This window comes from Sinohyriopsis cumingii, chromosome 9 (genome assembly GCF_028554795.1).
Source record: "Sinohyriopsis cumingii isolate HCF-2022 chromosome 9, ASM2855479v2, whole genome shotgun sequence".
Classification (NCBI taxonomy): Eukaryota; Metazoa; Mollusca; class Bivalvia; order Unionida; family Unionidae; genus Sinohyriopsis; species Sinohyriopsis cumingii.
The window spans coordinates 50,377,761-50,390,697 of NC_142969.1; the positions used below are offsets into that span (position 1 = coordinate 50,377,761).

General features: G+C 35.8%; 1 protein-coding gene across 1 annotated transcript in view; it reads left to right on the top strand.

The window, feature by feature from the left end:
- LOC149791797 (uncharacterized) overlaps positions 1 to 12,937 on the top strand; it is a 157,504-nt gene that overhangs the window by 15,071 nt on the left and 129,496 nt on the right. The window contains exons 4-5 of the mRNA XM_089969269.1: positions 98 to 286; positions 2,159 to 2,254. Coding sequence (XP_089825395.1) covers positions 98 to 286; positions 2,159 to 2,254 — 285 coding nt within the window. The remainder of the gene's footprint in view (positions 1 to 97; positions 287 to 2,158; positions 2,255 to 12,937) is intronic.

Consider the following 12,937-nt stretch of genomic DNA (forward strand, 5'->3'; position numbering starts at 1 on the left):
GGTACTCTGCATGTCCAGAACAAAATACGATTATACAATTGTGTTTTCTTTCTCATCGTTTCAGATAATTTTCTGGTCTTACTATAATTTTTTTCAGACCCATACATCCGTGTGATGTCTGATATAACAACAAACTGGAATGATGCAAGGCAATGGTGTCAACAACGTGGCAGTGAATTGGGCGACAGGATTCCAAATGCATCGTCTTTATTTCACGAAGTATATTGTAGTGATGGATGTTTATGGACCAGAAATTTGATTCGAGTGCGATTTGAAACTAAAATAGGTATGTATCACACCTAATTTCAATTTGTTGTCTACAGTCTGAGTCGAAGTCATTATTTGTGTGCTACATGTATGTGAAATGTATCAACATTTTTGAAAATGATGTTCTTCTAACCATAAAATCAAATTCCAGATGTGAGATCCGAGTCATGGGGTTAAGTCAATGGAAAGAAGTATCATTACCTCTTAGCGTTTCACTGGCAATTTGGTGAAATTTATTCAGGGACACCATTCTCGTGGTGTCATCTAATCTCAATGTATGATCACTCCTCTATATGACCAACTTTTTAAACCTACCTGGTTTTGACTTTGACCAACTGGATTGTAAGGATCGTCAATATGTCGTTGTGGTGCTTACTTATTCAACATTTCAAATTTGATTTCATTCTCTCCAAGGGATTAAACTCTAATCGTACTGTCAACAAAATACCGAAAACTTAACCAAGATTTTCAAATGACATTAGCTTTGCATGAAACTACATTTAATTTAAGGTGCATTTATATGTAAATACAGAACGTACTTTTTTTTAAAGTTAAAATATGAACCTTTGTGCAGAAACGGAATGGGACGGTGAAATATCTGTACACGTTTTAGTTGATGTGGAACTTGCCAGAGCGTCAGAAAAATGATGATGGGTATATGCTTAGTTACTTCAATGCTTCAAAGTTCAGATTGTCTGATACTATTATTATTATTGTTATTACTGCTATGAATATCTTTATTGTTCATTTAATCTGTGTACATGATTGTAGATTTTATTTTAAGATATTGGTGATTTGTGAACAACATGTTTACATAGCCAACATTTGTAAATGAATTTTAGCTGCAGAGAAGATGTGAGTTCAGAACAATCTAGAGACATACTTGTTTAAAATTGAATAGAATTTTTCTTTTACATTAGTCACATGTAGGTCAAATTAAAACGTGGATATATAAAGGATCGAAAAAACATCGTTCATTCGTATCCTGAATTCAAATATCAATTTTCATTTCTGCTCACATATATTTTGAGAGGATTTAATTTTTGTATTTAATTCGTTGGAATTGCTTAGTGTTCATTGACGTTGGATACACATTGCTTTGAGACTATTGTGAACTCATTCATAGACGTTCTGGTTTGTTTCATTGTGGTATAAAGACATTCAAAATTAGTGGGATACATTAGGAATATGGTATACGTTTGGAATTGTGCTAGGATGTTTAGATTATTTGGGATTTAATTTACAGTACTGTAAATTGTTTGTTGATTTTACTAAAACTTTTGGTTTCACTACATTTGATTACTTAATGTAAGACCTAGAGTCGTAACAATTACTAAGGATTGGTACTCGTGATCATACAGCAAAAAATAAAGCATACACTTGAACCTTTTCAATGATCTCACAATCTGAATTTAGACTCAGATTGAGGATAGGATTGCAAGAATAAAAATTGACAGTGCTACTTGTCTGATGACTATAATATCTATAGACTTACAGAATAAACGTCACCTAAATTTACTCAAGGTTTTTCAACAACCTAGGCCTTGGTTTATGCGCAGTATAAGGATGCGACAGTATGAAAAGACAGCGCTTATTAAATGGTCTACGTTGATGGTTATCTGCTACTGAGTTTAATAGTTGCGAGCATATATAACATGTTATCCAAGGCTAAACAATTTATTAAAATGACGATACCACTTTAGTCTGTCTTGTATTTGTAAAGTTGTCGTTTTAGTGGAGACAATACTTTAAAAGCAAATTGTCCTATCAACTAAATTCATTCTCAAGTCGAATAAATAAAAACAATAAAAAATGATTAATTATGACTTGAATTCGTTCCTAAGTACTTTTATTTAAAATTAGACTGCATTTTTTGCCGTTTTTATTTAAGCTCCGACGAATGAACAAGTTGAATGTGGTATACTTCAAAATGCTAAATTATCCTTTACGAGTTGCAACAGACAGCTAAATTCGCTATGCGAAACAGGTAATACTTTCATTTATTTTGTCGTTTTCATTTTGAATGAGCATTCAGTTAACATGAAAACAGCGGAATGTTATTACTTGTCCTCATTTATTTATTTCCAAGGCGCAATGTGTGTTACTGCTAGTATTTAGTGCGATTATGAATCTAATCTATTGCGGGCGACACTATGATTTTTACATTATAATATATACATTATGCACTGATGATATCCTGTAATATTCTGAACTAAACATATTTTTCTAGCTTGTTTCATACTGTGTTTGCTTAATTATTTTTTGCTGAAAACATAAATTTACAAAGCAGGAAATCAAATAACATACACCTATAAAAGCAGGAAATCAAACAACATACATTTAAAATGTTTAATATTCAGCTATGATCGTACGTGCAAGTATTTGCTTTGTTCCGCCATTGTTTATTCCAACTCAAAACGTATTTTGAATTATTGATCATCATTATAATTCATTTATAAATGTAATATGACACGTCTGTGTGTCTGTATGCTATACATCATTATATAAAGTTTTGAAACGGAAATATTTGAAAATGACATTGCAATCACCTTATCTGTATATCTGCTATGTTACTCTCACAGTGACAGTATCAGCTACGAATACAAACACCCACCTCGCACCACCTCATTTAGGTACTTAAGCCAAGCGAATGTATTCACAATGTTTTGTGTTTTTGCATCATCTGTGTTTGAGGTGATAAGAAAACAGACAGACTGACTGACAGAGGTACAGACAGAGACCATAATAATAGTTTCCTCATATGCTTTGGAATAATATAATATAACAAATCCATATCAGAGGTAGTATTCACTTCTGGAGGGTTTCTTTTCCAAAGGACAAACTCTTATTATTGTGGTCGTTTAGGTGATTGTGTGATGAATAAATAAATACTATACTACCGTGGTAGAAATGCAGCTGGGAGGTATACATATTACACTGCCACACCAATCACATTTGTGTCTAAAGTTGTCGGTGTCGAAAAAATATCTGTATGATTTTAACGAAGAAAACATCTGATATAAATTAAAATGTCACTATAATTCTCTCACTTATCAACCTAAGGGAAACAGACTGAATTATTTACCTGAAATGTTGACGATATTCGGTATATTCTTCCTCTTAGATCAATAAAAATAAGAATTTAAGCAGCTAAAGAAGAAAACTATGTTATTTTGAGCTGATCGTTTCTAAACTCTATATGATGATGTATAATGAATGTTTCGGCCTATCAACCCAAATTTATCTATCAAACATCTTCCCTTTTGAACTTTCCGATACGTAACGTAGGCAAGATATGAAGTTCAAGTCAGATAAATGCCCAGTTTTTCTTGCACTAGCTTATGTTCCTGGATTATTTTGAACAGTTTATATTAAATCTAAATGGTGCAGAATAACATGAAAGGGAAACATCAATGTCATGTAAGCTTTATTACACGTTTCAATCATGATATACATTTGTGTGTGATCACTCTAACGCTCTGAGCGATAGTATAGACGTATGTATGTGTATACTCCTTCCTTCTCTTTTCTCCCCCTACACTTTACTGCCAGGAGCATACCGATTATAAAGGGTGGCAGAGGCTGGTAGTTTTGTTTCTAAAGGGAGTGTAAGAAAGTTATCAGGTGATAGGGTAAAATGTTAAGTTTGATTTTATGGAGATTTCGTCCCTCTTCTTTTAGATTATTGTCTGATACTTAGTGCAATGTGTACAACATTTATGTATTTATAATGTACATGGTCACTTTGACTGCGCTTCAACGGCATGCTGGATATTACGCGTGGATGTTAGTCACGCTAAAGTCGTTTTGATTAATAACTGTGGGCATTTGGTTTAGTAGATGTAGTGTTGTTCAGTAAATAACATGTGCTGCTCGCTCCAAACAACGTATTGGTTAGTTAATGTATGTTCAACGTATAATTTTGCCCTTTCTCAGTTAATAATTTAATTTGCAAGATCTATAGTGACAATTGGACATCTTCCCATAGTGGCATATATTTCCGTTTTCTCGTAGCTCAGATAGGACCCTTTCTCATTGTAATCTACAACTAGTTAGTATATCAAAGTACAAATTTAACATTTGATCCGGCTGAGATTCACTGATTGTTTTCCTTATAATTACGAAAGTACTACTACTACTACTGCTACTACTACTGATATTGATGACGGTTTGCTTTTGACAGCTCTGGGTATATCGGCATCGTTTTAGTTGGGTTGGGTTTAAACGCTGCGAAGCCAGCTGGTCCAAAAGAATATTTCCACAGAAATAATAGTTTACAGCCTGTTACTGCAAACATGCAGGCCACGCGAAGTAAAGGCGTTGGTGCCTCAGGCGTATATGGTTCTATCAAATATGTGAACAAATAAGGCGCAAAAGTATTTATGCTGTTATTTAAAAACATCATCGAATGCCTGCTATGCCTGGCTATGAAAAGGAGATTTGACCACGTTATCCCCACAACGTAAACGAAAAGACATCACTAAGAAAGAAGAGATTAGACAGACACCAATGTAGTTTAGGAGTTGCAGTTTTCAATAGAATCCACTCTCTCTAAGAGATTGAAAAGAAACGTATAGGAAGGAAACAACGGTGACATTTCAAAATCAGAAGAAGCAGGGGAACTTTTGTAAAAAATTTAATAAAAATACAAGAACTCCTCCATGGTGGGCAGTTTCTGTATGCTGCTTAGGACCGCATCGGTGACCTACCGTTCTCCGGAGTGCAGCTCTGGGTACTGCTCCACCCATCTGGCCATCTGTTGCTCACTGTCTGTGATCCTCTCTCCCGTCAGTGATTTGGGGGTGGGGCCGATCCCTTTCGCTGTAGGGCATAGGACCTTCTTGATGCCACACTACATGCCTAGGATGTTTCCAGATTCTGCACTGCGCTGGATACCTTCACACAGTTGCTCCCAGTACTCGTTTGCGCACTGTATAGCGATGCGTTAGGTGGTATTTCGAACCGTTTATTGAGGAATTTTTATAAGCTATGAAGGGTTTTCGTTTGCCTTCGATTGTTGATTCCATCCTTGAAAGGTGTGTGTTGAAACAGTCTTGACTGCTCCGTTCCTTAGTGCCAAACGTAGACATTGCTGTGCTTTAGATGGCACCCTTCATGGCGTTCCACTTGGCTGTGGCATCGTGTTCTGGCAGGTCATGGAGAGCCTGGTCCAAGGTGGAAACATACTCTTTCACCTTGGAGGGGAACGACATCTGCGAAGTGCTGATGTGAGGGTGACCTTTTGGTTTGCAACGGTGTAGTGTGTGTGGCTGTATCCGCACCCTGCTGTTGCAGTCTGCACTGGGGTTGCTTCTGGTGGAGCGGACGTTGTTCAGGGCATAACACCTGGTGATGACCAAGTCGAGCTGGTGCCAGCGATGAGACAAGGGGTGTTTCCATGACACTTTGTGTTGTGGCTTACACTTGAAGAAGGTGTGTGTAACGCACAGATCATGGTAGGTGTACAGTTGCAACAGTCTTTGACCGTTTTCATTGGTCTTTCCAGTGTCGTGATGTCCGAGGCAGATAGGTCATGACTCGTGGTCCGCACCTACTCTGGCATTAAAGAAGCAATAGTGGATTGTCTTTAGGGCAACCTTTGATCTGTTTGACCAGGTGCGCATATAATTGATCCGTTTGGCCTTCTGAAGACGTGAGGGTGGGGGCGTTGACATTGAGGATGTTGTCAGACATCCAACAGTGTTAAGGCGGATGGACAAGAGACGCTTCGTATCTCCTGAGGGAGGCTGAACCGAGGCCAGGAGAGCATTTTCGAAGCCTACTCTGTGCTGGCGAGGATCCTCAGGTTCTCGACCCGTTCAAACGAATGTGCAGTTTTACTCTCTTAGGGAGCGCTGGAGGCGAGCCTGGATTCTTGGAAGGCATCTATGCTGACATTAAGTCTGGTGAGCTCTCTGTCGATGATGGCCGTCTCTCTGGACTCGTCCACCTCCCTGAGGTCGTCAGAGATGTCTGTGCACATGGTGCGCACGTTTCAGCTTGCTGATTGAAGAGCTGTAGTCTTCTTTGTTGATTTCGTGTTTCTTTTTTCTGGTGTTAAGTTTCCGTCTGCTTGTCATGTTGAGCAACACACTGAGCTCCATGCACCCACTGAAGCAGGCAGACGTTGTCGGGCCAAATCCTTACTGACCGGGGCTGCCCGGCTTGAGGCGGTCAGTGCGACGTGATGATCCCTCCCACCGTCAAAGCTGACCCGTGGCGCCCCTTCCCTACACCAATCGGATGGGTCTTATAACCCATAGACTGCCAGCTTTCGTGTTGTTTCCTCATTCAAGAGCGAGGCTGGAGTGGCCTCTCTAGGGCGCAAGCCTGGTCATGGAGTATGGACATCCTGGACACCCCTCTCGTCCTTGTTGGTGGGATCCAAAGGAATGCTGAACATGACATTTGGCACCAGTTCGGATGCAGGAGCTGTCGAAAGGACGTCATTGTTGCCATCCTGCTCCCTTAGGGGCTCCATTCCAGATTTTCTGAGTTTACTCCCGTAGCCTTTCTTTCTGTCGAAGAAATCCACAAGGCAGCGGAGGCATCATTAAATGGATGGGGCACATCGTGGGTTTGAAATCAGAGTTTCCTTCTCCTAGACGAACTGCCTGACAAGGCTAACGAGCTCGATCTGCACGGGTATGGAGTCAGAGGTTTCCTTCTCTTAGACTGGCTGCCTACCAAGGTTAACGAGCCCAGTTTGCCTATCCATTTATACCGCTGGGCACCCGGTCGCGCCACACAGCAAGCTCTGTGAAAACAAGAGACCATTCATGAAGGTGTTGCTGTATATATATATACTGTTTAGATGTGTGGAGTTCCAAATATTCAAAAGTATATACGTTCTCCTTATTCCAACATAAATTCGACATGGCACAATAAAGTGATACTCATTTTCTATTTATGGATGTCATATCAGTCATATCATATCTTGACAGTGAATATAGTCATACCTTCATATATGTGCGTTCATTGGTAAATTGTTTATTGTTAAATAACAAACCAAGTTACTTTAATAATGTTTCATTTAGATCATTTAAATATTTTTTGCCATATAAACTTAACTTTAATAAAAGTCTTATCATATCTTGACAGTTAATATAGTCATATTTCAATTGAAAATTGCGGCGTTCTTTTGTTAATATATCATCAACTGTGTCCACATAATGAACGTTCATTCACAACAGTTGCAAATACCTTAGATTGAATTTGTCGACTACTTTGTTTTGCCGATCATGGTAATAAATGTTAGTGACCCAGGTAAAAAATACATATGAAGATGAAAGCTCTTCTGTGTTTCAAAGTATAATCATAAAATTAAAAATAAATTTTTATATCACTTAAGGATATTGTATCTATTCATGATAATTCTCGCTCCAGATAATTCTGATTGAATTTACTAGCCAGCAATATTAATTTTCACGATGAAAGTCTATTCATTAAAAGCCAAGCCAAAGACATTATTGGTATAGAGACCATCCAGATTTAACAATAGAGAGTGTAAACAACTTTTTTGACCTTTTGGTTCAGATATTTATGTTTCACCACACGTAAACAAAGACAACAGTACTATTATCGAGGTGAGTTGTAGTGTTATGGATATATTACATCCACGATCTAAAGAGTGACTAATGATAATTTGTGCTGATTAGAAAATCAGACGGGTTTGAAGTTATTGGTCTTAACCGATAATGGTACGGTTGTCTTAGTTTCAAAGTCATGAAACAAGATGTCCTGAAGGAACAAAACCCCCATTATTAATTATATACATTCAAATATAACCATATATATACAAAAATACATATATGAGAACTTCCGGTGATATATACAAACATAGTTGTATACATACATACATAATTAGATATGCAAATATATTTGTCTGCATATACCCATTGCATGCTTGAGAATATATTTCCATCATAGATGCATACATGTCGCTTGCTAACAGAAAATACGCTGATATCACGGCAACCCAATATATAAGACCATTCCTAATTAGGATCTCTTAAGTCCATCTTGTTGATTTATTGTATGGATTTTAGGTAAATAAAGTTTACCTAATTCTGAGTATTTATCCATATCTTTACTCCTTTGTAGAAGCCAACACTGCTTTGGAGACACCACGTCCTTATTTCAGTGAAGGAAGTAACAGTTGCATATTGATGAATACTAAACTAACATCTATGACAACAACACAGGTCTCAAGAGGAAAGAATCGAATAAATGCAACAATCAATACATCATCTACATATGGAGCATTATCTGTTGCAAACGACATCGCGAAACGTACAACTATTGGATTAAACGAAGAAAATTCATCCTTATTGGTTCCAGTAGGAGTAGCTACATCTATGAATGATCTTGAAGATTCTCCTCATAAATCTGGTAAAATGCGATGCATTTTTAAGTTTTAGTTGTCTGGGGGTCTTATGAGACGAAAACTGTAATATTATTAGATTTTCAATATACAATGGATTTGATTGACAAATAAAGCTTTGACATTCAAATTATATATGTTGCTAGTTTTAGGCATTAAAAGTAATATATGTCTCTTACTCTTTGTTGTATTCAGTTTTGTAATCATATAAGTTTGGATATTTATAACAAACATTACGTTTTCGAGATAACGAACTACTCATAACACATATATACAATTAGAAAATATGTCATTTTGTTATTTTGATATTAAGATATTATGTTCAATGTCCTTCCATGTTTTCTCATTAATTGTTCTTTTCCAGAAAAGTAAGATTTTTGATTGAAGAAATTTTGTGATAGAATGACTTATTTATTCCGACACCTCAGTTTGTTTGCAATACTGACTGGATAATGAGTATCACCACCACGTTTAGTTGTTTGCAAATAGTAAGACATAAGTGCCATATATACAGTATACTTATCTTCGATCTAAACAAATAGAATCATGCCTTGCATTGAAAAATATAACCTATAGTTTTGATGTCCATTTCAGATACCGGTATTATTATCGGAGCAGTCACAGGGAGCTTCGTTCTTTTAATGATGACAGTTTTTGGCATTGTATGTTTCCGCAGAAGACTGCTGCAGAGGTAAAATGTGTACATATCGCATAGTAAATTGTAATTTCTCGACTCCAAAGTCGACTGCAAAACAAATTCTGATATCCTATGGCAATATTATCAGCGGTTGAGATCCAATGGCTCATGTTATTTATTGGCTTGAAGGAATCTACATGTTGCACAAAACTACCAACATTTAATTTTTAAGTCATTCTTCTTTAAACCTGTCTTATCCATGGATAAAACGCTAGACCATAGCTGTGTCAAGCGATTGCGCTTGCTTAAATCAAACGTCAGATTAGAATTCTATGATTTTATGGCTTAGAGTTGCCTTTGTAATAGATGAGTGAATAGCATTGGTACTGTTTTACATGTCAGCTTTCCCCGATTATCATGGCAACGTCTTTGACAGCTTATAAAACGTTTATTGTGAAAAGCTGCACTCGAGTGGAATGGTCTTCTCGTTAACTAGAGGCTCGTGACGAAAGGAACTGCAGTGCAATGCATTTCAGACGAGATATAAATAATTGTTGTAGTACTAGTAGTGGTAAGAAAAGATGAAGGTTAATTAGAAGTAGTAGTATGACTGTTATTAAATATAGCCCTTAAACTACTACTAGTACTATTTCTGTTATCATCATAGACACTACTATATTTGCAATGTTGGTAGCATTAATAACATTTGTTGTTATTTGAAGAAGCAGTGGCGAGATACGTAGAATATCTTCTCTCATACTGTTGATGCATGCACAATACACCTCAGATTAGTCCAATTTGCTTAAAATATAAAGCTGTGTTACTAAGTCATGAAGTTTACGTATTACATGATATATCCTAAAGATAGCGTCTTCACGTGAGGTCTCTTTTCGTGGACTGATAGAATAATATATGTATTTTGTATTTATTTTTTTTACTTTGCGATCTGTAGAAAGGTGTTTCTTCTTTTCTTTTCTTTCAGAATTGGAGAAAAGAAATCAAAACATGATAGAAAAAATATGAAAATGACTAAAACATGCACAACAGATCCATATCAATGTCATGATATTCCGTTAGAAACTGGGTCTGGCCTTACATTGTTTGCTCAGTTGGAAGGTAATTGTGAAGGATCTAATACTGGTATTGTCAGACAAGTGTCAGATCTTGGGAAGCCTGCCTCTATGCTTGACCCGGAAGGGAGTACATTTAATTATGAAACACTTGCAATAAAAGTAAATGTCAACTCGAGCGATCCGAACTCCAACACAAATTATGATGGCTACGATCAACTGAATCGCATAACAAAAGGTAGAGATGACAACGTAACTGGAAACGTTTACGATACAGTTAATTTAGAGTAAACATATGTGTATATATGTACACAAGACGGTATTTATAACATATCTGGTGAAGATGACAAATCTCTTTATAACGTGTTGGGCTGTATGACAGTGTGAATACAACAACCTCTGAGGACACAAACTCACTCACACACACATACACACGCACATAGATATATATCTTTGACTGAAATAGATAAACAGATAAATAAGTCCCCATCTCACATGTTAAATAAAATTAAAAATAATGTCGGTTTATATACTAGAAGAGCATGCATAAAAATGTCCGAGTTGAAAGTCGCAAGACGCTCATATAGTAATTCTATATATATATATATATATATATATATATATATATATATATATATATATATATATATATATATATATATATATATATATATAATATTCTCTTTCATGGAATTTGTGTTGGGCAAAGACCTGCGTATGAATTATAGTTATTTTTAAGAATGACCTCGATAAGTATTTTGTAAACTGCTTCAGTTCTCATATTTATATACTGTGTTTTCTAAATAGGAAAATAGGATCATATTAAATGTGAAGAGGTAAAATCTTTATTTCCTCCAATATGTTTAATTATATATCCGTATTTGACATGGTAGACAATGCGTTAAGTGAACGAAACTCACTAGCCCCGAACATCTATATCCTACCTGGTAGTACACTTGCGTTATCATATTGCAAATGCATTGACATAAAGGGTTCATTTAAATCCATACAATCATTTTGATTTTTCTTACGTAACACTGTATGTTTAATGACAAGAATAAAACCTCCTTTTGCACGAGGCAGTTATTTACTGCGATTTAGCTCAAAACGAATGTCAACTAATAGTTGCACGAAAGTCGAATTAGAACAAATATACAATCTCTGCGGGACAATTAGTTATTATAGCAGATACCATATGTGTTCAGAAGCACAATACAGATACAGGTATCGACCATGAGCAACTTCATGCTTCATCTCCTGTCAGTGTAATAAATGTCATGTTGAGGAAACTTTCAAATTAAAACATCTAAATTAAAAAAAAGCATACGTTAGTCAGATTTTCAAAACATAAAATATCAACCAAATGGCAGCAGAAACTTAACATATCTTCATATATTTAACTTCAGTACAAACATTTGTTTAAACAATTGAAATCATTAGGTGAAAGCAAACTTCGTGAAAGGGAAGGACTGACGAACATGGACAGTATAAGCTCACTCTTTAACATTTCTTTTATGAGGGTACAATACAATTTCCAATAATTAGAAATTTCTATATAAGTGATCACCACTTATAGTAAAATAAATAGGTGTTTGTCCATGATTGTGGATAGAGGAACTATCTACCTAACTATTGTCTCGATTTGATTACCTGTAATCATTTTGTAATGATGCTAATAAGTAAACAGAAGCTTAGTGTTAAAATTTAAAAGAACAACTTATATTTGATTTAAAATGAGTAAATGCGCATACATGATCCATGTGACTTGTACTTTATCTATTTCTTCGTGTCCGTAAGAAATCCACTTAGCTTCCATTTTCTCATCATGAGATAGTCAATTATGTGTTGTATATGTCTTTACAGCCAACAGCACAGAAATCATTTTCACCTGATGTCAGTGATGTCTTCCAACATTGAAGGCAAACCTTTAAATGCTGTTTTGTAGTTATGGTATGATATATAGTACATGAATACACAGACAACACTAAAAGGGATATAACTGTGGGAAAACACTTTATAGTACGATGTATCAACGGTATGACAATATTTAATGTAGGTAAGATCAATACAATGCACTGAAATGTACAGATGCAGGTGCACTCACATTTCAAAACACTTTACTATTGGTTGAACAGACTAGATTGATATCATGAGGCAGGGTCATAACATATTTAAAATTAAAGAATACGTAGTATTGCTCATAACATGGAAAGAGGGAAGCTTTCAAATTTACAGTTTTATATTAACGTGTATTCTTTGGACAAATAAATTAAGGCTTTAGTACAGAAAATGGCAAACAGGATAAACATCAGCAATTCTCGAGGGAAAACACGATGTCTTTAACTCAAATATAACAAATAATTGGAACAATATTTCCGATATTATACAGAAATATACAGAATAAACATTATTTGCCTTTTGTATTGATGGCATAGGAAATTGATAGATAGCATTGACCGTAACTCCTATAGGTTTAATTTGACCCTGTCCCGTAGCCAAATCTGTGACATGAACTAAAACTGATTTTTTCTTAAATCGTAATTATTTTTTTTTTATCACGGAGTCGATTAAATAATGTCA